At 42.8% G+C, this 23,324-nt stretch overlaps 1 protein-coding gene and 1 long non-coding RNA gene across 10 annotated transcripts in view; one reads left to right on the forward strand and one right to left on the reverse strand.

Moving 5' to 3' along the window:
• Window positions 1-23,324, forward strand: part of NDRG3 (NDRG family member 3) — a 60,691-nt gene that overhangs the window by 18,626 nt on the left and 18,741 nt on the right. For 3 of the 9 annotated variants that reach the window (XM_085079307.1, XM_085079311.1, XM_085079313.1), the window contains exons 2-3: window positions 9,696-9,800; window positions 13,829-13,864. In XM_085079307.1, the coding sequence (XP_084935433.1) occupies window positions 9,744-9,800; window positions 13,829-13,864 (93 nt within the window). In that variant the 5' untranslated portion in view covers window positions 9,696-9,743. Of the gene's footprint in view, window positions 1-9,695; window positions 9,801-13,828; window positions 13,865-20,734; window positions 20,836-21,600; window positions 21,757-23,324 lie in introns of those variants that run through there. The other 6 variants (XM_085079314.1, XM_085079312.1, XM_085079308.1 and 3 more) reach the window with 6 other exon arrangements.
• Window positions 15,365-22,561, reverse strand: LOC146428894 (uncharacterized). The gene is made up of 3 exons (XR_014856011.1): window positions 22,495-22,561; window positions 18,057-18,166; window positions 15,365-16,319 (listed from the first exon to the last, which is right to left on the reverse strand). It is a non-coding gene; the product is annotated as an uncharacterized LOC146428894 (long non-coding RNA).

Genomic DNA, 23,324 nt, shown 5'->3' on the forward strand with positions numbered 1-23,324 from the left:
TATTGTATTCATGGAGGTGTTTGCAAATTGCCCCTGTAACTTATAAGGGAGAATGCTCACAGTGGCTGAAAGAAAATGTGGTCCATTGCTGCATCATAGAATCACAGACCGGTTTGGGTTGGAAGGGACCTCAAATACCTCATTTCAACCCCTCTGGCATGGGTAGGGACACCTTCCACTAGACTAGGTTGCTCAAAGACCTGTCCAACCTGAGCTTGGACACTTCCAGGGATGTTTCTACCTTCTCCAAAACAAGACATTACCTGTTTTATCAAAAGGCTTCTATCCCTTTCAGAAACTTATAACATGAATGTCCATGATGATGTGTACTTAGATATTCATTTATAGCCCTGGTTACTTTGATCCAGGGAGCACCGTGAAGACTCTAGTGAGTTTGTGAGTATATTTCCCTACCCCGTTGCATGTGATCCTCAATTTAGACTGCAGGGTTTGGAGGCAGTTCCAGCAGTCAATACATGTCTGGTCCATTATGTGAGTTGGTTCTAACGTTCGTATGATTGATTCATGTGATAGGCTCCTTCAGCTCACTAAACCAGCAGAAAGCTAGCCTGGCGAAAGGTCTGCATGACATCTGCTCATGCTGCAGATAAGCATGCCAGACATTCTCCAAGGTAGGGTTTGGGTCTGGGCTGCAAGGGGACGGAGTAAAGGAGAAAAAGAGCTGAAGGGTCTGATTTTTTTCTTTCAGAGGCTGTGAGATGAAACTATAGTTCCTCTGTATGCCCTGAAATAACACCCTATGACGAGGCAGCTTGAATTGGCAAACAGACTTCTGTCCTATGTTCTGTATACATTCTGTCTAGATGGATTAGATTTATCATACTCCGAAGCTAAGTGCAGGCCCCTGCATATCATCTGGCAGTGTCTTGAGCATGTACATTATCTGCTCCCTGATTCAGCTGAAGAGCTAATGGTGCCCAGACACCTGGTTTCTTACAATCCAATCTCAAACTTGACAGATTTAGAAAAAAGGCACACAAGGAGCCTTTTTGTCAGCCAGTTCACTGATCCAAGTGAAAACTAGTCCTGGAAAAAACAGTTGGGGGACAGGGTGAGCAGATCTGATTTGCCATGTTACTACATAATCATCAGCCTGGTGCAAAGGAAGGACAGGAAGGAAGTTCTGTCTCGTGTACGGAGAGAGGACATCCCTTTTGGCAGCAACTCACAATTTTACTAAATGAGTAATGAAGTTACTGCCTGAATTAGTCCTGAATTGTCTGTCCTGTATCCATTATTGGTTTTAACTGTGCTAATTGGAGTTGTCTCTCCTGGCCAGCTGCCTCAGGAGGGGCATGCAATTTCAGCCTGACACATACAAGGATGTTTTCTACTTGGAAGCGAATTCACAGACTGGAAATGATCGAAGGGACAGCTGTGAGGCAATCGCAATGGGTGTGAAGTAATGGCACTGATACATGAGAAGAGCTTGTCCTTCAGTGACACAGGTTGGGCCAACATGAAAGAGCTTGTTCTGGGAAGCTCAAGGAGCAGTGCTGCATGTATAAGGGGACTGTTTCATTAATGAAGAAGAAGGGGCAAAAAGCATATAATAAAAATCTTATTTTAGCAATCTGTTTTTCATACAATGTATTTATAAAATTTGTGTCAGTCCTATGAATGCCCCTTTTGCAAGAAGTCTGCAGCTAGAGCAGATTCAGATAGTGAAACTGCATCCTGAGACTTAACTCTTCTGTGTACTTTGATATTCTTATTAGCCATCAATATTTGATAGTGAACAATATGTATTTGGTGAGATAAAACTTAAGGACTCTCATGTCCACTATGGTGGGTAACTTGGAATTGGAACTGTTGAAGTGTTTGATTAGTTTTTGCCTAGAAGTATACTACTTTCTGATGGCCAAAATCTATTTTTTCAAGTTTGAGTGAAGTAAGAAGAAAAATTTGGGGTTGCTCTGCAAAGACACTTGAAGTGATTTACATGTATATACATATACAGCACAGTTAAAGGCTCTTATTTTACCTGAATGAGCTGAACCAGAAGCATTTGTGTCTTCTTAGCTGCTGAGGAGCAGAACTATTTGTTCTTCCTGAACTTTGCACATGTCTGTGATGACTTTTCAGTTTGGTTTTTCCAGACTGCATATATATATGTATATACACATGCACATACATTACCCAGCATACGCCAAGAGATCACCTTCTCCAGGAACGTGTATTCACATGTTACTACATTGGGTTTAGGGTCTACAATTAATATATTTGAGGAAACACAAAGTTTAAGTGCAAGTTACTCTACAAATTTTTTCTTATGCATTTGATCTCAAATGTTTTTCTTCTGACCCGGTACCACCTCATACAAATGGACTAAAAAATATCAATCAAAATTGCATTAGAAAATACGAAAACTGAGGTCTGAGTAATTCCTCGTTTAGCTATACAATAACTTAAATAGTGATTCCTCACAGCAAGAAAGCTCAGTTAGGTGTAACGGTAATACTGTGGAATGGTTTGGGTTCAGAGAGACCTCAAAGATCATCCCGTTCCACCTTCCACTAGACCAGGTCGTTCCAGTCCCCATCCAACCTGGCCTTGAACCACTGCAATTTAATGTTTAGTAACCAGTGAAAAGTCAACTTTTTTCAATAATAAAATGCAAAATCAGCATTGAATTTTAGTTAATTGAAATGTGGTATTTGATGATAAAAATGATTGTTAAAATACCATTTAAATGGGTTTCCAATTCAGCTTACCATGGAAGACTTTACTTTGCTCAATGCACTATGTATTTATATATGATTGATTTTTTTTTCCCCCACTTAAAATGTGAAAACACTGTTAGTTAGTAGGAAGCATGGCTGAAATTAAGTAGAAACAAGCTTGAAAATAAAACTGTAGAGGAAACTGAAGGATCTGGTGGAAAGTGGTCAGATTTCATCATAAGCTGCTTAACAGCATGTTCCTGCTGAAGACAGCATTTTCCCCACTTGCCTGGTGTCGCGTGGGGAGATGTGTGCTGGGGAGCAATTGAGGTCAGCTACACATAGTGAGTGGTCAAGGATGGGGACACAGGATGGGGAGGAGATGGCAGGAGGAGAAGGTGCAGTGAATGCTGTGATGCTGACAGTACTGATGAAGAACTACGCGTGTTTTGGCTTAGACTCATATTCAGCCAAAACCCTCAAGAGCCCTCACCTGTGCCTGGGTGGGACCTCCTGATCTACAGGACTAGTGGAAATAGGCAGCTCAGCAGAGGTAAAAATACCTTGGAACAGATCCATTTGAACATGTCCATTACTGTGAAACTGGCAAGAGCTCTGTGGTCTGATCTGAGCAGTGTGAGCTCTGACACTGAGTAACAGGTGTTGCTTTAGAGTGATGCTACTGGGCACAAAAGGACATGGAACGTCATGTGAATAACGTGACTGGAGGTAACAGTCACTGCTTATTTCATTTGCCTTTAGAAGGGAAAAGCTGCAAAGCCATTTGAAAAAGATACTATGATTAAAAAAGGCTCTTTCAAAGACAAGGATTTGCACAATTTTCATCAGAGAAATTTCTCATTCTCGTTTATATCCTGGGTGTCCCCAAATCTCTTGGATGGCCCTGCATAGGGGAGCTCAGCATGGTTCAATGTATTTATGGGCACCAGTTCAGGTAATGCAAAACATTCTTAGACTTCTATACCATTCTTGCTTTATCAGCCCTATAATTGATGCCTGGTTAGTTCAGGCGATCAACAGGGATGGTGTCCTTGCTGAGCTCAGTTACACCCAGGGCAGTGTGACACTGCTTTTAATTAGAATTGGTCTTACCCAAAATTAATGGAAAGCTCGGCTCTGACCTTTTCCTTACAAAACCATTGTTATATGTAGGTCTTGTTTAAACACAGTAGAAATTTTATGCACCAGCTGACATTTCTGTCCTAGGTGTGGCCCAGATTTCAGGGACGTAAAGCATGGTGGGTTAGAAAGCTGCTATTGCTTTGCTGAAGTGCAGAAGCTGGCACTGCATGGGTGAAGCAGAAGAGTTTCCTTCTGTAGGCACACAGTTTGTCTTGGATGTGGAGCACCATGTGACACATTCCCAAAAATACATGAGCTGGAACGCAAAGTGGAAAATATTTTGAAACTGAATTTGGGCCCTTTGCCTGTTTCTCTGGAAGTTTACCATGTCAGCCAGCATTTTGGTACAGAAAACAGAGTAGCGGATGCAGATTTTGGGAAGCACACTGCTTTCCAGAGACTTACACAGAGAGGACGAGCAACAGAACAGGAATGCCCAAGGGTCTCAAGGCCCATGAATGAAACTTAGCTGAGATATAGATATGTCAAGACAGTGGTCTGCCTGGCCAGGCTGAGGAGCCCTGCCAGGCTGCTGGTCTTCCCGCCTGTGAGAGAGCAGCACAGGAGGCACAGGAAGTAGGAATCCCCTTATTGAAGAGAAGTTGCAATGGAGAGCTACACAAATGGCTGAAGAAATAAATGCCTAAGCGGCAAACCTGCAGACCATGAGTAGTGTATTTTGGTTCTGGCATGGGTTGCAAATTGTGCATTTGTTCCCATCTTCCTTTGCATACCTGGGAGCAGCACTTTGCTTTCTGTCTTGTAAGACCCTCTGGCTCGTCAGAGAATGGTTCTCAGGATCCTAACCCAGATTGTTATGGCTGTAAGCAGAGTCCCTAGAGAGGAGCTTCTTCAGCTGGCCTCTGTTGTCTGCCAAATGACGGAGCATATGTTTAGGTACATTTGATGCCTAAATGTTTTGTAGCATAGCTTGACAACTGATTGGTGTAATTTTGTCTCAATGTGGTTAACATACAAAGCGAGAGTATAACTGGCTATAGAGGTAACAAATTGTAAGCTGTAGTCAAATTGAGGTGAAAAACCAAGAAAAAACCAAGTTTTTATTGCACTGAGTTTCTAAACAATGTGGAGAGATTGTACCTCCATAAAAAAACAGAGATTTTAATTCAAAATGCAGCTCTTGCAGCTCATAACCCTGCAGGAAGCAGTTGTGCCAGAGCTGCAGTGACCAGAAAGCAGAGCCTCAGAACCTGCAGGTGTTGCAGTTCACACTCAGTAGGTCCCGGCCTGTAGTACTTATGCTCTTGAATTACTGAACTTAGTTTACTGCATTTTCTTTCTTTGTATATTGAAATTATGTAAATTGAGAGCAGTCATGTCTTAGTAAACATGCAAACATATTTAAGATCCTGTTTGTAGGTAGATGGTTTCTTTACGGTGATGCCTTAAAAGCTGGTAAAAATAAGACGCAGACACCGCAGTACAGGGAAAAAGGGTATTACCTTGGTTTTAATAGGATCCCAGGTGCCTTCCCGTCGAAGGTGGAATCATGCCGAGGAGCACCCTGGATACAACGCGTATACCGTTTTATGGACTTTAGAAATTAGCATATCTATCTAAAATCCCCCAGTAAGAAACCTAACAAATGAAGTAATTGTCCCCTTATTCTAATTACCCCCCCCTAAATGAGACTACAATCTAGTTTACAAATGTAAACATGTTCCAGAGAGGAGGCTCCGTCCAAGGTTGGAGCCTCTAGTTCTGAGATAGTAGGGATGTTTCATCTTCTCCAAAGAACTCCGAACTAGCCTAATATCAGAGTACAAAGGTTAAAAAAATGTAGGGCTAAGGTACAGGGACTGAAAATTACAGGGAATGGGAAAGGGTATAAAATGTATAAAAAGGGTATAAAAAGAGTATAAAGAGAAAAGACAAAAACCCATCAGGCATCACTGGGGCTCGCCTGCCTTGGTTTTTTATAGCCTTCGGTCTTCTACCCTGATTCTAGTCTGTGCTTAATGATTCACCACATCTTTCCTGTTGTCTTACTGGTTTTCAAAGAGCATACTTCACTCTTCAGGAAACCTTTGGAAAGGGATGGATGGTTTCAGTTGGGGGATTTGAGTGTATTTACAGTAATATATAAATAGAGCAAGAGGAATATTTGCAAAGCAGGTGGCACTGGGCCATTTATAGAGAAAAATACATTATTTATACATGGATTGTTCCAGGCAAACCTTTTGCTTTGCCTGTAGCCTGTCTTCTACAAAAATCTTTTGAGTGTTATGAATATTTATGCTGCTTTCTTGTGGTATTTTAAACTTGCTTTCAGCTTATGAAATTACATGTTTGTGTCTTTAGATAACAGGTGTAGTGGAGGGAGAAAATTGATGGTTTCCTGGGCAGACAAGTCTGCAGAGCTTTTACAAGGAATCTTTAGCATGGTTGGAGCAGAGGACAGCACAGCTCACAAACACCCCACCCTTTCCTTTGCCTCTGCATTTTGAGATGTGGTCTACAAGGTCTCTCTACTACAAAGCATTCTTTTTTGAGATCTTTTTGTGGCCTTTTTTGCTTAAATGTGCCAGTTTGCCATGTTTGAAACCAAAAGGCATGTTGCTGTTAACATAGCAGGGTGATCAAGTGAAGTTGTGGCAAATAGTCACATGTAGAGCAAGTCAGATCTGAACGCTGTAATCACTAATAACCCAGATTTAATCCAGGGCAATCATACTGAGCTTGCTAAACCTTGGGAAGAAAAAATTACTTCATCTGCCTATGGAATACCCTCTGACTGGATTAAAATGAAGTCCTGTGGCTGTGTCAGCTATTTTCTGGAGAGCTCACAAGTGAGTGGATTGGGAAGAGCTGGTTCAGCAAACTAAGAAAAGCTGCTTGCAAGCACTGATGAAGACCTCCTGTGCCTTTTCCTTCAAAAAGCCTTCCAAAAACTTTTGAAAGCAGAAAAAACTCAAAATTGCTGGGTGAATAGATTTAAAATCAAAATATTTAGAAAAAAATCCACCATCTGAGGCTGTGCAGGTTTAATCTTTCTGTGCAATTTTGCTCTCTGTTCAAGCCAGTTCTCAGTGGCTTCCTGGCTCGCCTCAGTATTTGGTTCCCACTGGAGGGATCCTTTTGAGGTCTTGCTCCTGGGTGAGAATGTGCTACGAGCTGAGGAGCTTCACAGGCTGACTGTGCTGCAGACACATTGCAGAGCAAGTCCCTTACTGTTCTTTGAACTTCCCTACAGAGGCTTTCGCAGCTATTTGAGCCCAACTGATGTTAAGGAAGGTTGTCTCTTCTCTCTCAAGGAAGTTTCACATAATTCTCAGCTCAGCACCCAAATCAGCAGCCCTTTTTGTTGCTGCCCAGCTTTCTTTAAGGAAGGGGAAACATGTAGTGTACATTATGGGTAACAGGAGCTTTCCCTTGAGACCCCCTTTCCCAAGGCAGCATTCAGAGCAATAGTGGACCAGGAAGATAAACATCAAATTAATTTCAGAGTGATGTTGTTTATTGTGTGCACTGTGGTTGTATCTAGAGGCCAAGTATGAAATCAAAATTGATGAGATGAATGCATTTGATAGTCCTTGCTTTGAACTCCTACTAGGTTTTTACTCTTCTCATGCAATAAATTACAAACAAAGTAGTGCATGGGTACAAAATGTATGTCTCCGCTTCTCTAGACTTCACATACTTTATGGGCATGCTTGTATTGACAGGTGTACCTGGGCAGGTTTATGCAGGGTGCATCCCAGGCCTCTCTGGACTTGTTGCTCCTTGTATAGCTCACGGGAAAATAAAAGAAATATCTGCAAGGCTATAGCAAAAGTTTCTTTGAGCAATCAAATGCAGAGCAATTGGTGCTCCGAGGTGTTCTTTGGCCAGCTGCTGCTCAGTAGAGAGGGGTTATTATATTGGTGTCTTTCTTCCCTTTAGACTCTGGTTTTGGCAAAAATACAAGATGTGAGCCCAAGACTCAGGAACACTCCCACGTGTGTAAAAACCCAGAGGGAAAGGTGGCTGGTGTGTGCAGGGTTTTTAGATTCCTTTGTGTAGAGTGGACAACTTCTTTGTCTTTTGGGTGGCCCCAAGAATAAGCATGACCTTACTGCCTGCCACCAGTGGCTGTCTTATCAAAGGAGCATTGGAGAAGGGATGCACTCTCCAAATAATAAGGTGAAGGTGGTCATTCTAGTAATGTGTCACCTGTTTGCATCTTATCTGCAGATAAGCTTTATGAAGCTTGTTTGAAATCCCTTTTGTGTCTGTAACCTCGTGTGATGCTGTTTTGGAGAGAACCTGGTAGATGTTGAGCTCTTAATCAGTGCCAATGTATAAGGAAGTTATAATTCATTAATAGAAATTTTTTTTCATTCCATAATGTCTTATCAGAATGACAGTAACTAGCTTTCCTCTGTGTCTTACAGTGCGCTACATAATGACTCTTACTCCTCTTCTGAATAAAAATTCATTGTGGGGTAAGGGAGTTGTTGCCTGTAGATTAACTGATTTCTTGAAACTCTCAGAACTGGTATGTTTTACAGCAAAAAAATCTGAAAAAGAAAAACAATTGAATTTCCCGAAGCAAAGGAAAAGAGACAGAAGTTCTGATGGCTGATTATCAGAGGGAAAAGGCATTTTGTTTTGATCTGTTTTGTGACAGACTGGCTTCAGCTACACCAATGTTAGTCCTGGCATTCAGGGTGAGGGGGACCCGTCCTCCCTGGGGCATGTTTGTGTGGAATTAAGGTGTATGGAGAACACAGTTGTTCTTTTTCCGCTTTTTTCTTCTGTAGTTAGTAGCCCATAATATCTTAGACAAAAAATTTGATTTGTGACACTATTCAAAAGTATTTTCCTGGCACGCTCAGCTGATGCCCAGGAAGTCCACCATACGCTTACTTCTGTTCCATCAAATGAAGTTGATGACTTGATTTATTTCATCTGCAGTAATAGGTACAATTTTCCTGAACAGCCAGGTAGTCTGCACCATCGGGTGTGATCATCTCTTGCCAGAACCTTCTTCATGTTGCTGCAGCTGCTTGCTCTAGAAATTCTTCTGTCTAGAAACACAGCTAGAGTGTCTAGAGTAAAAATCAAATGCTTCATAAACTCAGCCATATTTTTCCTCCATCCTCATTGCTGTATTTACACTCGAAGATTTCTCCTCTGGCTCCGTGGCAGCAGCGATTTCCCACAGACATATGGCAGCTTTGCATACTGTTGATTACATTTTTTCTTCCCTTTGCTGACTCTGCACCATCTGATAGAATGATGGTTTGGGCTGCCAAGCTAACAGTGTTACTTGCATGTGTTCCACTGGACCAGCAGTATCTGGGGCCATTTTTACATCTGACATTGTACAACAAGGGCTGCCCTTGAGTTCTAGACACTCTTATTGTCTTGCCAACAAAGAGCTTGGATCTCTGCGCCTCCATCCTGTGTGTGGATGTGGTTTCGGCTGTATGTCGCATGGATACAGCATAGCCTTGCCTTTGGTGACAGAATACTGGGGTTTGGGTGTGTAGGATATGGCAGGGAGAAGTAAGTATTACCACATACTAAAACCACAGTTTTTCACTCTGCTCATCAAGTAATTTCCAGTTCATTTCCAGACACGGTGTGGCTGAAATACCAGCAATACATGGAAGTGGATGCAGTTTCTCAGTTGAAAAGCCTGGGCTTCCAGGGACAGCTTTCAGTGGGCAAGGCAAGAAGTAAGCAGACTGACACAGTGAGAGCAGGACTGGGTTTGCCTTCTGCATGTGCAGGTGCTTTATGTTGCATCAAGCTTCTTGCAGGCTTAATTTGAAGCACAGACAAGTCTAACAAAAAATCTCTAAGCTTTCTTTGATTAGTGTAACTTGTAATGCTGTTTTTAACAATATGCCTTTGTTTCAGAATCCCTATTTGCTACTCTGAGGATTAACTGGCTCCATTTCCAGCACCATGGATGAACTGCAGGATGTTCAGCTGACAGAGATCAAACCGCTTCTGAATGACAAGGTAATGCTGGCTGCTGTTTTGTCAACTCAGGTGTACTCGGGATGATTTTGTGTCTGGCAAGGAGCCCTAGCTGCCAGAATCTGTTTACGAGTTAAAGTACCTTAAGTACTGAAACCCAGTAATTTTTTCCCCAATCTGGTAACTACCACCACCCACTCTTCCAAAGTCTTAGGGAGCAACAGACCACCACAGTTCAGGTAAATCTGGAGTTCTGGCCAAACAGTATGTCATGCCTGTACTGAGGATTTGCAAAGGCTGGGCAGCAATTGGAAAGGTGATCCCATTCCAGACCTGGTGTACTTACTGCAGAGCCTCTAATAAGTTTCTCCTCGTTAGAGAAATGCTGGATTGTATCCTGTTTTCTTTTTCTTTTTCTTTTTTTTGTTTTGTTTTGTTTGGGGTTTTTTTGTTGTTTAAAATATTCTGTCTTAAACAATCCTTTTGTGTTTTGACCCCTAAAACAGCCCTGTCTCCCTGGATTTAGTAATGGAGAGTCATTCCTTTTTGATGTCTGCAGAGCCAAGTTAGAGCAGTCCAGATTCATGCAATACTGAGACTTCAGAAAATCAGTGTATCACAGCAGATGTTTAAGTCTTTCACTCTGTCTTCTGTGGGCTGGAGAAGAGCCGTCTGGGCTCTGGGAGAGCCCTGGTCTTACTGGATTCTGCAACAAACTATTGTTGCGAGTGCCTATGTTCATTACAGGCATCCCAACAAGATCTAGCATCTTGCATAGGCAAACTCTGATTGTGAGCAAAGTGGTTTGGTCACTTTCCATACCTCACAGCCAAGCCTAATGGTGTGGGAAGGAGTTCCTAAGGCTTTGCTCTTTGGTGGCTGACATCAAGAACTGGCTTGTGCTGCCAAAGGGCTGTGGTGCTTTGTCCACTCACTATGTGCTTGCAGAAAACTGCGGAATCCCCCACAAAATGCATGAAATCTCTGAAACTCTGCTATGTTTTAGTCTGTACTGATTAACTTTTGTTCATTTCTTTAGTGTTCTAGCATATCTGTTTGTTTGTGAAACATATCTGTATGTTTCACATACCTGTGAAATCTAAAAACTTAGCTGAAATCGGCAGTCCAGCTGCCTGTTCTGACAGACTAGTGCTGACCGCTGGGCTTCTGCCATTTTAAAAAATGCTTCCTGAAGGGTGAGTCTTGAAACTACAAAATCAGTGTAGATCAGCAAATGAAAATACAAAATAGAGGCCTTGAGAACAGTTTGTAATTAAAATAAGAGACAAACATTTACAGAAGACAAGCTTCCTAAATGCAGTGGCCCAGATCTTACTCATGATGCTCCTGGGATTTTCTGTGTTTGAATTCAAGAGGGTAGATTGCCCTTGCTTCAGTCAGTTGACCTAAGTAGGCAGCACTGAAGTGTGCTGATTCAAAGTCTTTTTCACTTTTTAAGTTTTCAATATTTCTGTCAAGTATTGCCTGGTCAGCCCCAATCCAGGCCTTGCTATGGTGTCAGTTGTGGTTCAAATGCAGAGTGCTCACCCAAACAGAACACCTCAGTGGTGTTAACCAGCATGCAGAAGGGCACATAGAGAGTGATTACTTGCTTTCCTTCACTCAATGTTGAAGTTATAGGAAGTGTATAGTATCTCAGTAGGGAAGAATATGAAGGGTGGCTCCAGAACCATCCTCAATACTGCATGGGAAGAGAAGTATGCTGTGGCTTTCCTTTTTGCACTTTGTTTTAACAAAAGGAGAGCCTCAGGGAGCAGTCACCTCCAAGGTGGCCCTTATTAAGGCTTTCAAGCTTGAGATAATACAGATGTGCTTTTTAGCACATAGTTTATGAAGTACGAGTGCGTGGTGCAATAACCTGCTGTTCTGTGCAGCATATCAGAATACAAAATCTATTGAGCTGGCAGTTCTCTAAGGTTTTTACTGACCAACCCATTTTAGATGTAGGAGTTTGAGCCAGCATGGATTAATGGCCAGAAATAGTACAGTAAAACTCTTAAGGTGCTAAAGGCTGCTGTACACAGAGAAGGAGCTCTGGTGTCTCAAACTCTAGAATCAGTGGAATTACCTGGGAAGTGGAAATGGGTCATATCTTGTTCACTTGTCTAAACTGTAGATAATGTCATTGTAGACCACTGAGTCCTGGCTTTGTTCTGTCTCAAATCAGCAAAAAATTACAAGCTTGACTTTTAAAGAATGCAAACACTATTTTGTTTGTGTGTAACTTAGGCCTAATATCAAGTGCGGAGAAGTAAAATACATTATATATGTTAACCTCATTCAGGCTCACTAAAATACAGTGACTTTATACTGGGGAAGTAAAGGAACTTCAAATGTTCCCATTTAGTTTAAAGAGGGAGAAAAAGAGAGTGTTGCCTGATCAGAAAAACTATTCCAGTGACACCTTATTATTCTAGCACCTTTGATTCCTGTTAATTCAGCCTCAGTGAAAAGTTACTGAAATGCCAGAGTCAGATTCAGGAGATGAAATGGGCAGCCCAGCATGCTCTGTGTTTTGAGGTGCAGCCATGGCACCTTCAAAGGCCTGGGAAACTTGCCTTGAAGTTTCTCAAGTTAAGACAATGAATAAATAGTTTAAAGTTAGATTTTCAGTGTGTTAAAGTCAAGTATGTGGGAGTCAGGGCATGTCAGCTTCTTTTGCCTCGTGGTATACCTTGACAACAAGCAGCCAAATTCAGAGCCTCGTTCCTTGCTTTGTGTATCATTTCCTCCCCACTCACTTGGGGAATCTCAGGCTTTTCTAAGTACAAATTCAGATCACCTTTTTTTTTGCTTAGCTTGTGCCATCCAAATCCAGTGCTGGATACAGAAGTTTCTCATTTTTCCATAGAGAATGAACTGACCTGCTTCACAAGCTGGTGGTGGTGTCAGAAATCTCAATTAATTTCAGGGTCTCAAACTGAAATAAGAGGAGGCTGCTTTTTCTTTTCTTTTTCCCTGTCCTGAGGATTTAATGTGTTTTGCCATGTCCTGCTCAAAACATTGCCACTTAAGACAGAGGAGGAAAGAGGAATGGATTCTTGAAACAGATTTGCAGATATCTCAACTTTAATGTCTCAAAGTGCAGAACGTAGGTAGCAACCCCTGTTCTTGCTAAAAAGGCAAGGCTCTGTGGGGAGGAAAACAGGGCCATGTGTTTTTTTTCAGTGAGAGTATTTAACCAGAAGAAATGTTTGGAGTGTTGTCCATATGTGATCGTAATTTTCTCCTAGTAGTTTTAGTACTAAGGTGCTATGGCTAAAACATACAAGCTAGAATGCTCTCTCAAATGGTTTGCTGAGCCTTTTGCTGACAGCTCTCAGTGATGTAACCTACTGTGTGGTCAGAGATGGTGTTTCACAAAGTGCATGAGTACAAAGGTACGCATGCAGACCTTCCAACCTTCAGGATGCCAAGTGGGTGCTGTGCTGACTCTGTTCACCTGCATATGTGGGGCCACCCTCTGGGAAGAGTCACTAGTTAGCTGTTGAGCGCAGTTCCCATGCAATCGGGTTTCAGGAGCTTGCAGGCCCCTCCCTGTATGTGCCATGGAACAATCCCATGCGTGCAGCAGTGGCTGCACAGGAGCTGGCTGCGTGGCTTGTTTTCTTGTGCTCAGTACATGAGATCCCAGGAGTAGTCCTTAAGAAATCTTGCATCCAAATCGTTAATGGACTCCAGGAGCAGACAAAATGCAGCCCCATATGCAGCCCAGCTGTGGACAGTGTCCTTTCTATGTGCATCTGTCCCTGCTTGAACTCTCTCAACTGTGCCCACAGGTCCTCACTCTCCTTAGCTGGTAGCCTCCCTACAGTCCTATAACCTTGTTATATGTGGGGTTTGAACTTGCATGGGGTTTGCTGGTACAGATCTCACATTTCGCTGCTTACCTGACTGCAGCCAGTCTCAACTGTGCTAAAACAGAGGTCTCTACGGGAAGCTTTCATGATGTTTTTGGGGGTGTTCTGGAGCACTGTACTGATCTCTTTTTCTTTTCTTTCTTTTTTTTTTTCTTTTTTTTTTCCTCTTTTTCTCTTTTTTGTTAACAGAATGCAGTTCGCAACTTCCAGGACTTCGACTGTCAGGTAAGACCACATGCAGGAGACAAGGATCAGTTGGTAACTACCCATAGCCCACCAGTAATGTTGAGAGAGAGAGAGATGTATTTTAATTTTAGTTGTCTGTATTTTAATTTTAATTTTAGCTCCTGTTAAGTCTTAATCAATAAGAACTGGAATATGTCCTGTGGCATAAATTGCTCTTCACCCTTTCATGCTGAGCAGCGTGTTCTGAGTTCTGAGGTGCAGGCTGCTCTGACAAGGCTACACAACGTGTTGCAGGATGGCTGGTCTCCTGAAAAACAGTCTCTTGGAAAAATACAATACGCTAAAGGACTGCAGCTCTTTCATGTCCCATCTGGTTTACTGGCTGGAAAAGGAGGAGCTTGCATGTTCTGCCTGTTTGTCTTGAGAGGAGATGGAAGTGACAAAGCTGCCCCAGATACAGCATACTGCTTTGCTGGGCCTGTCTTGACACAGCTATGGTCGTTTTCCAGGAGTTTGTTGATGGTACAGAGGTGAGCCCAATGGCTCTGGTTGCCATAGGAATAATCCTTTAATAGAAGTGGTTGCTCCACCAGCATCCAAGACAGAGGACTTGCTCTGTGATAGAGCACAGCACTGAGATTCTGAGAAGCATTTTGTGGAGCACAGGCTCATTTCCCACCCTAGATTATCCTGCTGCCTTCTCAATGAGCACTGGGTATGCAGCCAGTGGCTGTTGTTTCTCTTTAGCAGTTGGAGGCTGCTGTGTAGTGGGGTAGGTCATATAGCACGGCTGGCAACACTATGTGATAAATTTCATAAACATCTGTTTGTATAGATGGTTCCAGAAAACAATTTGCAAGCCTATGCACAGCAGGAACATAGTGAATACAGTCCTATGAAAGTAGTCTGTATTTTTGCCTTCTCCTAATATAGATATTGATAGTACCCCCCCACCATGTGGGGAGGTACACGTCACTGTACTGCTTTAGCTCAGTTCATTGTGAGTTTTGGTATCTTAAAGCCTACAAGTATAAAAATCACTAATCTTAACACATTATAACTTTGGTGTCTGGTCTGGAAAGCAGCAATAGTGTTAAGCAATAGTTTTTCTTTTGAAATAAAGGTAGATAATGGGTTTAAAACACTTTCCTGTACCATCATGTCTCCATCTATCTGTATCTTCTCTGTTACCTTTAGTGTGCTCCCATGTCAGATGGATAATGGGTAAAAATAGGTTTAATGCATTGGGTAAAAATAGGTTCAATGCATTTGAGTAAGTGTTAGACAGCAGAGGCACTTCCTGCTGTGGTCTGTGTGCCAGGATTGGGAAGAATATGAATATGTTGTGTATTGGCCTCTACTGACCAGTCCTCTACTGACCCACCAAAGATCTGGGTGTGCCCATGCCCTGCCGGGCTGTGAGCAGCATGGTCTTGGGAGCTAGAACAGAGTGGGAAGGAGGCCCTGTGTGTGGCTGCAGCCTTTTGGCTCTACACTTTCCCTAAATAAGCAAAGCCTCTTTGCATTTTCCTTGAAACAGAGCTCCAGATCTGAAGCTGGGCAAGCCCCACAGAAACCTGGCACTGCAGCCACCAACTTGCACACTCGGCATGTCCTGGAGCTGAGGTTGTCCTCTCCAGGGCTGAGCTTTGGGAAGAGCTGAGTGGTCTGCAGCCAGGGAGAGGTGGTCTGGGGAGTACTGGGCCAGGAAGGACAGGTTTGTTGCTTCTCTGCTTTGCTGCAGATTACTGGTGAGCTGGCAACCATGGCAGCATTTGGGCAGGAGGCAAGATGGCCTTGTCAGGAAACCTCTTGGTAATTCATGTAGAATACTTTTTTTAGCAAGATGTTAAAACAGTGTCTCATGACTGTAAATATTGTCCCAGCTTCACCTTCCCCCAGCATCTCTTCCTCATCTCAAATACTACAAGGTGTAGTTTCAGGGCACACCTGGCTTGACAGTCCACCCCATCACACCTGGAAAGTACCTCAAGGGCTGGTTTAAGTCTTTGTTTGAAATCTGCCAGAGAGGATAGATGATTTTTTGGGTCTTTGGGTTCTCTGCTTCAGTGGCTTGTACCAGGAACAGTGCATACGCTTGGAGACTGAGCTCATGTCCTGTGAAAAATTACTGCAGCTTTTTAATCTGGCAAAGCCCATCTGGCTGCCACATCCAGGCCTCTCTGAAATTGGTGTGACTTTACCAGTGTTGGGGGAATTTCAAGTGAAGAAGTTTAGCAGGGCTTTCAGAAGAAGGAAGATCCTCTTGTGCAGAGGAAGACTTAAAAGCACTTAGGCTGGGGCAGGGGTTTAATTTGTCCTGAGTTTCACAGGGAGGAAGAGCCTTGGGGAGGATCTCAGTTTAACAAGAACAGGCACAAACTGGTAACAGATTGATGAAGGTTGATAACTGGAAGATGGTTTCCAGTTACAGTGGAGTGAAGTTCTCAATCAGCTTCCAGTAGCAGCAACATCTGCAAGGGACCTGGTGGGTCTTAAGGCAAAAATTAAAGGATTTGTGAGATGGATTTTGTTATCTTATACAGTGTAGTGTTTGCAATATGAGAGCATGGCATCAGTGATGCAAGACCTGCATTTCAGATCTTTGTATTTTTCTAATAACTGTAAAAAAAGCTGTTTTAAATTGAGTTAAAGCTGTGGTTTTGACTGGAGCTGACCACATCCTGAGCTGTGCTTGAAGGGCTGCAGGCAGTGCGGTGAGGGAAGGGGGTGGTGAGGGAAAGTTGAGCCTTTGTCAGCGCTGTTGATAACCCTGTTGGCAATGTAGGTCCAGTCTGAGCTCCCCAGTAAAAGACATTGACATATTGGAGCAAGTCCTGTTTTATTTCAGTCTGTGTTATTCTGTGCCCTTGGCCATGAGGTGGTTTACTGTAAATCCATACCAGAATTTCACAGAGTATGCTGAGTTTAAAGGGACCCACAAGGATCATCGAGTCCAGCTCTTAAGTGAATGGCCCGTATTGAACCTACCATCTCTGGTGTTACTAGGACCATGCTCTAACCAGCTAAGCTAACCTCAGGGTCCGAACTCCTTTCAAGACTGACTGATGACTTTGCCAGAGCTTTTCCTGGGATACAGCCGGAGTAACAGCCAGCCTCAGTGTTTTTTCTGTGGTGCCTCTAGACCTCCCTCTTGCTGAAATCTGGGGTTTCAAAATATTCTCTGCAGCTGGGCCATGCTTATGAATGAGAGAAGTGTTTATTTTAATGCCACCTCAGGAGCATGTCATTAACACTGTCACTGACTCTAGGAGGTGTGTAGTGCCAGGCACACAGATTCCCTGCACAGTTTTCTGTATAGCTTCGGTATGTGTTACTTTTCAAGATAACATGTATATTTAAGGTTTGTAAGATCTTTCCTTTGGTAAAAAGGGGTGATGCCATTGTGAATTTCTATTCATTTCCCCATGTGTTTGGTTTTATTTTTGAGTAACTTGCCAGGGTCAGATCTGGCTGGGCAAAGCCAATAGTGCAAGTTTCTGCTTCTTCCTATTTCTGAAAATTGTTACTCTAGGGTGAATATGTGTGAAGAAGCTTTTAGCATTTCAGGTACCGTTGACTTCCAGATACAGCTGTCCTGGTTTTCTTAAACTGTTCATCTGGAAGCAACCAAAGCTAGCCCTGATACATAACAGATTGCCTGGGCGTTAGTTAAACAACCCCACATAATCTGGTAATTGCAGTGGAGATGAAATGGAGAGCTAGCATGGGGGTTTAGGGGTCTTTATCAATATGAATTCACATTATTCTCAGAACTAAAAAGTATTAACCTAAATCTGAGACCTACATTTTACTTAAAAACTGTATGAACTCTAATGAAATCTAGGCTCAACGTTTTCCAATGTCCATGAGCAGATGGTCAAATAAATGGTCTGGGATGCTGATGGACAGATGGTGTAGTGACCTGCGCTGTTAATAGAGCTGTGCCTGTGCTTTTATTATTATCTGCAAACCCTCTGCAGCTTTCAGAAGTGGGTGTTCTGTCTCAGTCTACATCTCTCCCTGCTTTCTGGATGATTCACTTTAAATAGAAAGGAAGGAATATGCTGATATATTTGTAAAACTATCCAAATAAACCTGTGTTATGTTTCAGTCTGACATAAACTGGCATTTGATCTGATGAGTTGATTTGGTCATTTCAGCTGACACTTCCCCTCTGGTACCTCCCACCAATGGGAAGGCAGAGAAATGTTTGGTTTTCAACACACACCATGCAGAAGGGGGCTTGGGGTGTGGAGGTGGTCTGCGATTTGGCTGTGTATTTGCAGAAAGCTCACAGGGAGGAGGAGGTGGAGTAAGTCCAGGACATGCAGGGTTCTTCTGAAACAGAAAGGACAAGGCATACATAAACCCTCAGTAGAAGGAAATTAAAGCTTCCCAGTATAAAAACGTGCTGTATCTTGCTGGCATTAATGGAAAATGTGGAGTTACTCAGTTGTCTATGCCCAGAGTAAGTCACAGCACAATATTTGCTGAGTTGATGACAGACCTTGATAAGGATTTTTTTTGCAATTTATTTTACTGAAAGTATCAGTTTTCAATAAGCCCATGTTTGTACTGATTAAGTTTTGGAGAGGTTCTTCTACAAGTAGCTTTTATAATCTGCATTTTTGAAAGTTTGCTTATCCTTGCCTAGTCTCTTTGCTTTATTTTTACTTGCTCTGCAGTCAGAGAGGGTATGTGCTCCTGAGAGATTATTGATATACTCCATCATCTGATGTTGGAGGGGTTGAATTTAAATTGTGTTCGTATTTGAATTAAAGACAACTTTTGAGTACTGCCCAGTGGCATTGATTACAGGATGTTCTAAGGCGTTTTCTGTTTACTGTGATGAAATAAAATAGAATGTTAGTACTTTTGAGGAAGGGTTTGCTTTCTCTGTGTGACTAACGGGAGCTGTTCTCACCCATATTGAAACATTTTGTCTGGGATATTGAATAACCTCTGTTCCTCTCATTTGTACAATGAGTTCTTTTGTTCAAAGTCTTAGAGTGAAATTAATTAGAACACAGAAGATGTTTTGATCTAGAAAGCAAGTTATTTAATACCTGCTAAATTAATGGTGCTCCTAATCTTACTAAAACTACCATTACCACAAAAGTACTGGTTTGACTTCTGACATCACAGCAAAAAATACTGTAAAGATAAAAATTATTAAAATAGAATTTTACTTTGGACTTCCTTCCCCCCCATTATTTTTGTTTCTTGGGAATCTTTTCCTGTGTTCCTCCCATGTGGTGTTCTAGCTAAAAGCTCCATTTTCTGTAAAACTGCAGTGTTGAGTTCTGGAAAGTTTTAGCTAGCTGGACTTGGACTGAAACATGACTTTTAAATGTATGTGCACAGTCCGTCCCTGGGATTTACTTAAACATTAGTTTTGCTTTCTGTACTCTGTGACAACAGTGTGCCAAAAGGGTGATTATGCATTTGTAATACTTGAAGTTGCTGTGCTTTTTATGTTGTTGTGTGTGAGTTCTTAGAGCAAGGCAAATATATGTGCTTTAGGCTGAGAGAGGGATTTGAATGGTGCATTTCCACCAACAGAGAATGAGCCGTTTCAGTCATTAATGGTATTTCACAGCAGTTAATGAGTAACTGTAAAACAGGTTTAACTCAATGCAGTTCTAGTTCCCGGGGATGTGGAAAGTTTGGAAACACAGAACACAGCCCTACTTTCTCGTCTTCAAGAGATTTTAAAATGTTCTTTGTCTTTCAGCAAGGTACTGAAATGCAGTTTGGCACACCGTATTAGCAGGAGGATTGTCTTTGGCTAGAAACATGGCCCTTGGCTTATCTGCCAGGTTCCTTGAGGAGTTAAGGTGATCTGGGGTCTAGCAGCCACACAAACTATTTCAGACTCACCTCTGTATTTGTGCATTCAGATCTCCTTTCAGGTCTCAGGTTTACAAAGGCTGTGTGTTTGCAGGTAGTGCCACCTTTAGTCCACTGCCCAGGGGATGGGAGAGAGCCAGAGGTTCTGTGTTCAGTTTGCAGCCTGTGGGGAAGGCTGCAGTCTCAGACTCTGCTGTCTCAAAAGAGCAGTGCAGAGTGCCTCCCTGCCAGCCTTGGGCAGAGCAGAGCTCTTCTGCCATGGTTTAATTCACCCTGAACTATTACAGATCTAGGCAGGTCCAGGTTCCTGCCGTAGCTGGGAAAGAGGGAATCTACTGTCAGAGCAGGAGTCAGAAGCACATGTATTCGTCAGTCTGTGCTGGGTACCTTGCTCATGACACTGGATACTTGACTGGAGTGCAAGAAAGTTGTGGTTTTAACTGCTTGTAATACATGGGCAGGGCAGGAGATGGAGAAGTGTGTCTTGCTCTGTCTCAGACATGTTGTCGTGAATTGCTTATTAGTCTCAGTATTGCATGGTTGCAGGGGTTCATAATTTCTGCTTTGGGAGCACAAACCCAGCCTGTCAGCCATGCTCATGTTGTAGCTCACTTGACTGAGTTCCTTTGACTGCAGAGCCTGTGTCTGTTCTCTGGCAGGATCTGTGTTTGGAAATGACTTGCCAGTTCTTGCTGGCTGACACTGAGCTTTAGCAAGGGTCACAGAGAGGCACTGAGTCTGTCCTTCACCATCACCTGCCTTTGGAACAGACACACACAAATGCTTGTTGTATATATAGCAACAGCAGCACTTCTGTCTCCTGATGCTTTTGAGTTTGTGTAAGCAGATTGCATATCTCATTCTTCTGCTTCTCTTGATTCTCACACAGAATTTCTCTTAAATAAGACTTAATCCAGTTACAGCGTACCAGAAACCATTGCCTGCCTGCATAGATCATATTGTGTTTCCTACTAATAAGTTTCTGCTCTGTATGGAAATGAATAATTTACTTCAAGATGTTGCTTTAAATCTGATTTTGATTTGCCTCCTATGCAGCCATCTCCTTCAGCTCTACTATTTCCAAAATAATTTTGCACAGAGAAGGAGCTGGGAAGCACTCAGCTACCACCTGCCTTAAGGTCGGCAGTATTATTATGGTAAGAGTTGCCAGGTGGTGATGTTTTACAGTCTTACAATATTTTTTTCTTATCTTACAGGTGTAATTTATGGTGTGGTTTCAGTAATGTGTAAAAATATGAGGGCAGCTGTTGCCGAGAGCAAGACAATGGAGTCTCTGCTTTGATCTCTCCACAGTTAATAGCTGGGATAGGTTGCCCTAGGAGCATGATGCATAGCTGTAGCCACAGTCATTGGTAAAAAGGGGAAAGCCCGCCCTAAGTAATCTGCATCTCCTCCGCCTTACAGCAAATTGGCAGGGGCCATTTCCCTTGCCTTAGATGAACCAGGAGTTGAATGTCCTTAAGTTGAAAGACTTTTTGGGGATGTTTCTAGCCCTAGGCTAGTACAGATATTCAGCAAGCTTGAGGGGAGTGCAAGCAAGAGAGGCCTTGCTGCTCTGTTCTCTCCCAAGTTTTAATGTTAAAAAAAGAAATTGAAGGGATTTCACAGATGTGTTCTGTATTGCCAGTCTCCAAATTAAATAAATTCCCAATTTTTCTAAGGAAATTATTTTGGACTTTGAGCAGCTTCACATGGGGAGTAAAAGCTCATCTGGTAATGCCAAAAAAGAAGCTTAATAAGTTAGTAATGAAAAGCATTGGTTATATGAATTCTCATCATTAATCATTCACACTTTGAAACAAATGGTTTATTTAGCCTTTAATAACTTTTTTAACTTACGCACTGGATCACACTGTGACCAGGGTCTGTGGGAGCATGGCTGGAATTTGTACTGCTACCTCCGTCTGCTGCCTGAGTTTCTGGAGCTCAAGACATTAGCGCCTCTGGAGCTACCATTGGATGTCTCAGTCCTTCACTCACAATGTTTTTTCTCAATATGGGAAATGTTTGTTGGCGATAAGAAAACTTCCCTCTCCGACCATCCAGGAGCTACTCTGGTAATCACTCACACCACCTGAACCGGGACCAAGTCCCTGGCAGCCAACATCCCACAGTCAGTCACAGCAGGTTTCTTGCTGGCTCTATCCCGGGTTTTCCATAGCAGAGTGACAGACGTTCAGATCCCTAAGACAATTTAATCATGGTACAATAACTAAATAACGAAGTAACAAAATAATAGCTCAAGCTATTATTTATTAATAGCTGCCTCTGAGGAGGAACCCCGAACAAAGGAACTCCCGGGCTTTTATCTCTTAACAGTTAAAGTGCAGAGAAGGTCTGAGGGCCATCGGCTGCTGCCGTGTCTCTTAGTCCGGGTCCCCTCGCTGGGCCTCATGCCCTTTGTTATGCAAAGGTGTCCCGGTTTAGTGATAAAATTCTCTAGGTAAGGAGAGCTCTGAACAAATGCTCCCCTCTCCCATCCACAACAGAATTTCTTAAATGGAAGTGAAGAAAAAACTATTTACTTAACAAAACCATGCAGAGTGCCCTGCAAGGCACAGGGGGAAGGGGAGAACAGGGTGAAAGGAGTTATTAAACTTGAATAAAAAGCTGGCAATCTTGATCTTTTATTGGATGTACGTTTTCCTCTTTCAGGCCCCCCCTTGGGGCTGGGCAGAGTTGCCCGGAAGCTCTGTTGTCTTCTAAGCCCTTTTGGGTTTTGGGGGCGACAAAGCAGATCGAAGAAAAAGGTCTAAACGAAGAAAAAATGATGACAAAAACCCCAAAAAACAAACCAGAGCTGGCTACTCCGACAGCTGTCGCAGCGCGCCGTCTTCCCAGAGAGAGAGCGCTTCCTCTCCCGCAGCGAGACTTGCGGAAGAAGTTTTCAAAACAACCCTCTCTTCTCTTTGCGGTTGGGTGTAGTTAAAGTGACAGGACCACATTTTTTTGAGCATATAAACTAACGATGGGGAATACCGGATTATCATAACATCACTCCAAGACAAAAGGGTCTGTAGTTCACGGGCTCTTGCCGGCGGTCTTGGGCTCCTGCCGCTCCAGAGCTCAACCTGCAGCTCGACTGTGACTGTACCTGGAGCTACTGGCACTGAATGGATTCTTTAACAGGTGGCATCTGTCAGTGGCACTGTCATTGTTTCCATCTCTGGCTAAAGGTAGAGGGTGGCAGTCAGAAATGGTTCCTACATTTGAACCTTTAGCCATGTGCCCACTTATTCCTATAATCAGTCCCACAGTAGATTTAGGTTTTGGAAGTCATAATTGGGGGTGGATTTTCCTCCTTAGTTTGAGAAGCTTTCAGAAATGTTAAGAGCAAATAGGATAGCGTCCCAGCCTTGTCTAGCCTTCTTCAAATCCCCAGCAAGGAATGCCTTCCAGCAGTTCTGGTTTGAATTTGATCTCAGGTATTTTAAAGCTTCTGTTGGGTTGTGTTGTATCACCTTCCAGCGTTTAAGCCACTATGGTTCACACACATTTCTGAAGTGTGGGGCTCTTTGATCAAGAGCAGAGATTCTCAGGAGCTCACACCACAGAGATTATATAGAGATTATAGCAAAAATCACAGCGCTTTCAGAGCTGGGTCAGCTTTCAGTTCTCTGGCCTG

This window comes from Lichenostomus cassidix, chromosome 20 (genome assembly GCF_008360975.1).
Source record: "Lichenostomus cassidix isolate B80296 chromosome 20, HeHo_3.0, whole genome shotgun sequence".
Taxonomy (NCBI): domain Eukaryota; kingdom Metazoa; phylum Chordata; class Aves; order Passeriformes; family Meliphagidae; genus Lichenostomus; species Lichenostomus cassidix.